The 4,309-nt window shown below is 49.7% G+C and overlaps 1 protein-coding gene across 1 annotated transcript in view; it reads right to left on the bottom strand.

Annotated features, from left to right (window-relative positions):
- The window catches only part of rab44 (RAB44, member RAS oncogene family), a 9,666-nt gene that overhangs the window by 863 nt on the left and 4,494 nt on the right, over positions 1-4,309 (bottom strand). Inside the window, exons 3-9 of the mRNA XM_025059887.1 lie at positions 1,846-4,227; positions 1,369-1,436; positions 1,012-1,100; positions 786-926; positions 618-699; positions 416-530; positions 74-172 (exon numbers count right to left, since the gene is read on the bottom strand). Coding sequence (XP_024915655.1) covers positions 74-172; positions 416-530; positions 618-699; positions 786-926; positions 1,012-1,100; positions 1,369-1,436; positions 1,846-4,227 — 2,976 coding nt within the window. The remainder of the gene's footprint in view (positions 1-73; positions 173-415; positions 531-617; positions 700-785; positions 927-1,011; positions 1,101-1,368; positions 1,437-1,845; positions 4,228-4,309) is intronic.

The following is a 4,309-nucleotide window of genomic DNA, read 5'->3' as shown; positions in this document are numbered from 1 at the left end:
AAAAAAAAAAAAACCGAGTCGGCTGACCCGCGACACAGCGAGGGCCGACAGTCCGACCGTCAGATCACCTGACCTTGGAGAGAACGATTCCCTCCTCGGTTTCCACCTGTCGTTTTTCACAATCGTTTTTATTCCCCAGAAGTAAAACGGTGACGTTTGCAGACGCTCCCTCCTGAAAAAACCAAACAGAAATGACTGAGCGTTAACAGGCAACAGGTTTCTGTCAATCAACACTTTCACTCTGTGCTGAATCTGGCTTTAATCAGGTGAGGCGTTTCCCAAAGTGTTGGGTGGAGCCCCCTCCAGGGGGTGTGTAGCTATTGCAGCAAATAAATTCCTTTTGAATATTTTCACTGGTTTGTGAACGTGGCCCCAGGGCTGGAGCCGGCAGGGACCAGCTGTAGACACATGGTACCTGGATACAGCTGGTCCAGTAGGTGACAGCAGAGAAGCTCTGAGAGGACGTGACGTCGTACATCAGGAGGAACGCCTGGGCTCTGTGAAAAACCTGTCGTGTGATGCTGTGAAACCTTCGGAGACAGAAAAACAGAACGGTCTGAGAGCTGATGTGTGGAAATGTGTGTGTGTATGTGTGTGTGTTGGTTTGACTCCCTCACCGTTCTTGTCCTGCTGTGTCCCACAGCTGCAGCACCACTGGCCTCCCGTCCACCACCACCGTCCATTTGCAGGAATCAAGGCCTGAGTGAAAACCCACGTATAAATCCTTCTGTATTTTTATTTTTTTTTTTAGTCAATGTCTAAGGAATAACACCGCACAGTCTCACCTACAGAGGGCGGTATATCTAATGAAAACTTCCCACTTTGGGCTCTTTTCATGAAGGAGGTTTTGCCCACGCTGCTGTCCCCGACCAGAAGGACATGGTAGGATCTGAGGTCGGATCTGAGGTCGGCTTCACCGGTTGGACCTGGTGTAGAAAAACAAAAGCCCTCGTGTGTTTTTTTTTTCTGGCCATAAAGAGAGGTTTCTAACAGCAGTGAGTCTTGGTTTACCCAGAGAAAACTTGTTGTGACTCCCAGGATCCAGATGAACGTCAGCACGGAGCAGCTGAACTGGAATCTCTGCGTCAGGTTTCTCCTCACTGTGAGACAGAAAACTGGTGGATTCGTTTCTCAGTTTTAGGATTAGAGTCTGAAGTGAACGACACAGAGTCTCGGCTTCTGTCGTTATTCAGAAGGAAAAGTCGCTTCACGTCTCGGACAGTTCTCCCACCAACGTTCTTCTTTCAGATTTCACTCTGTATATTTGTGTTAGCATTAGCAGCCTGTATATTTATGTTAGCATTAGCAGCCTGTAGCGGTCGCCTGAGCCGTTTTGTTTTTCTACAGTGGGATCAAACCTCGACGTACCTCAGAGTCCCAGGTCGCTCTGCTGCGACGGAGACGTTGGATGACGAGTTCTTCTCACTTTTATCGACCTGTAGAAAAAAAATGATATAAAAAGTTTCAGCAAAGTCTTCAGCCGTTGGTCGCCAAGAACCTGTGGTTCTGTTTATAAACGGTTAAACCAACATGGAGACTTGGAGACATCAGAACATCAGAACTTTACTGTAAAGTTTTTCCTAAAATGTTCTGCTCATTTCTTAAACACGTTGAGCTTCATTTCACAGCTCTGTCAAACTGTGGAGATAAAACAAAAACAGTTTGTCATCGTCGTCTTCTCCTTTTCACCGTAGGTGAGAAACACAGGTTCCTCATTTAACTTCATGTTTGTGCGCAGCACCAAAAAAAGACCTGTTTTCTTTGATACTGGAACTATCTGTTCACAAACTCACATGTCAGAGGTCAGAGGTCAGAGGTCAGGTTGATGAAAAGTTAATTTCTTACCTCCGACGTTCCGCCCGGTCCTGACGACTCCTCACTCGTCCGACTGGGAACATCTCCCTCTTCTTGTGCGTCCTCCGTCGTCTCCTTGTCTCTTGAGTCTGGACGTGGGCGTGACTTCCTGTGTGATCCCATTTTCCGTCTCTTCGCTCCCACTGCCGGTCCTGTCGTGACATCATCGCTGACTGAGGTGGGGGGTTTCTCTGGGAGGTAGTCTGGAGTTAGATGATGAGGATGATGATGATGATGATGATGAGGAGCTGCTGCTGCTGCTGGGCTCAGAGAATCCACATTGTCCTCTGCCGTCTGAGGAGCCGGGGGGCTCATTTGTGATTGGTCTGTTAGAGGGGCCTCTACTGCCCCCTCCTGACTCTGCTCTGGGTCTTTGACCACATGTATCTCTTTTGTAACGTTTTCTGAATCGCTCCTGGTCGCTGCGGCGTCTTCATTTTGATGAAGAGGTTTTTCTGTTGGCTGAGGTCTCAGACTTCTGCGCGTGGACCCCATCTTCCTCCTCCTGCGGTCAGGACTGACACCTTCTCCTGCGTTTTTCATGTCATGTGTGTCGTGATCTCCTTCAGCCGTGACCGCAGCAGCAGCAGCAGCAGCAGCAGCAGCAGCGTCTCCGTCTCCCTCTGCTGTCATCACACCAGGTTCCTGTTTCTCAGCGGAGAACAGTTCCTCACTTCCGTCAGCGTCTCTTACATCATCGCCCTGAAGAGCGGGAACAGGACGGACGTCTTCATCCCTGTGAGAACCAGGGGGGAGAACTGTTCCATCCCCCGGGCCTGCTGTCGTGTCGCCGTCTTTGACCTCCAGGTCGACGGTGCAGCTCTGCAGCGTTGGTTTTTCCTCGCACTCTGAGCTGGTTTCTTCCATTTCCTGAAACACGCTGACGACTGACGGAGGCTGCAGCTCTGTTTTTACTGTCGATGTTAACTCCTCCTCAGCCTCGACGAGTCTCACCTTAAAGTTCACCTCCCGTTCCTTCACTTCATCGAGGCCGTCCGTGGGTCTGCCCAGCAGTTTCCTCCGGGTCGACCCCATCTTCCTCTTCGTTCTGTGCATGTTGTCGTTGACTGATGACCTTTGGGTGAAGTCAGAACCTGTGGAAGTGGTTCCATGGACTGGTGGCTTTTCTCTTACACCGTCTTCATGTCCAGCATCTCCTCCACCCTCTGAACTCAATGTCTCCTGATCAGATTGTTTAGATCCGTCTTCTTCCCTCTGTGTTTCCATCGTGGACGTTTTATCCTGAGCGTTTTCTTCTCTGTCCACAAATAGAACTTCTGTTTGTTGGACATGAACGGCGACGACCCGTTCTTCAGGGTCTTCTGTCGAGGGAATCAAGTTAACTTTCGTTACATCAGCGTCTCTAACCAACAGTGAATCCTTGAAATGATTTTCTTCTCCTCTGATTTCTTCATTCGACTGATGAACGCGGACTTCCTGTGACGGCCGTGCGTCGTCTTCTGTCACAGCTGTGTTATCACACACACTGATCTGTGATTCTGATGTTCTCTCGTCTCCTGCTCTGCTCAGGTTATTTTGGTTCATTTCCTGTGCGGGTTTTAAATCTAAGACAGTTTGCTCTGGTAAAATTTCTCGCTTCGAAGTCTCCGTTGTGAAGTTTTCCTCTTCAGGAAACTCACCTCGGTGAATTTCTGCTGTTTCTTCTTTAAGTCCAGAGTCCGGTTCAGAGACGGGGTCAGGGACAGGAAGTCTGTCTCTGCGTTTTCGGCTGGAGCCCAGTTTCCTTCTGTGTCCTCCAGGTTTGGAGCCTGAATGGATTCTCTCAGATGTGTCTTTGGGAACGTTCCCGTCCGTGTCCGAGGGGTCGGCTTTAGATTCTTCTGTCCGTGACATTTTCTTCTGATGCTCTTCTGGATCGTCTTTGGCGTCAGATTTACTGACGTTCTCATTCGTCCACGTGTCCTCTGAGTGTGAGACTCCACCATCAACCACCGTCACCTGTTCAATAACCTGAAGGTCCAGAGTCGGACCATAATCAGATTTGTCACTTCCCTCTGGTAAAGATTCCGTTGACATTTCCTGGAGCGCTGCCTCCGTCACTGCTGGAGGTTTTGATTCCGTCCCAGAATTCTCCTCATCCTGGTGGTCTTTATTTCCAGGACCAGGTCCTGGTTCTTCACCTGGTCCAGTTGGGTCAAAGCGGTCACTGTCTTGGGCGAGAAGACCTTTCGTTTCCTCCTCCTGGTGATCTGATTGGTCGACGGTCAGATTGAAATCATCCTTCAGATTTCCTTCCTCCTCATTGGTCCGACCTTCTTCAGTGTCACTGGTTTGTGGTTTTCTGGGATGTGAAACCATCCACCTCACTGGTTCCTCCAGTTCCGTCACTGGTTCCCCCAGTTTTGTCACTGGTTCCACCAGTTTCATCACTGGTTCTGTCACTGGTTCCTCCGGTTCCGTCACTGGTTCCGTCACTGGTTCCGTCACTGGTTCC

Source organism: Cynoglossus semilaevis, chromosome 11 (genome assembly GCF_000523025.1).
Source record: "Cynoglossus semilaevis isolate Cse_v1.0 chromosome 11, Cse_v1.0, whole genome shotgun sequence".
Taxonomy (NCBI): Eukaryota; Metazoa; Chordata; class Actinopteri; order Pleuronectiformes; family Cynoglossidae; genus Cynoglossus; species Cynoglossus semilaevis.
The sequence above is the reverse complement of the archived record's forward strand: the minus strand, read 5'-3'. Positions and strand labels throughout refer to the sequence as shown.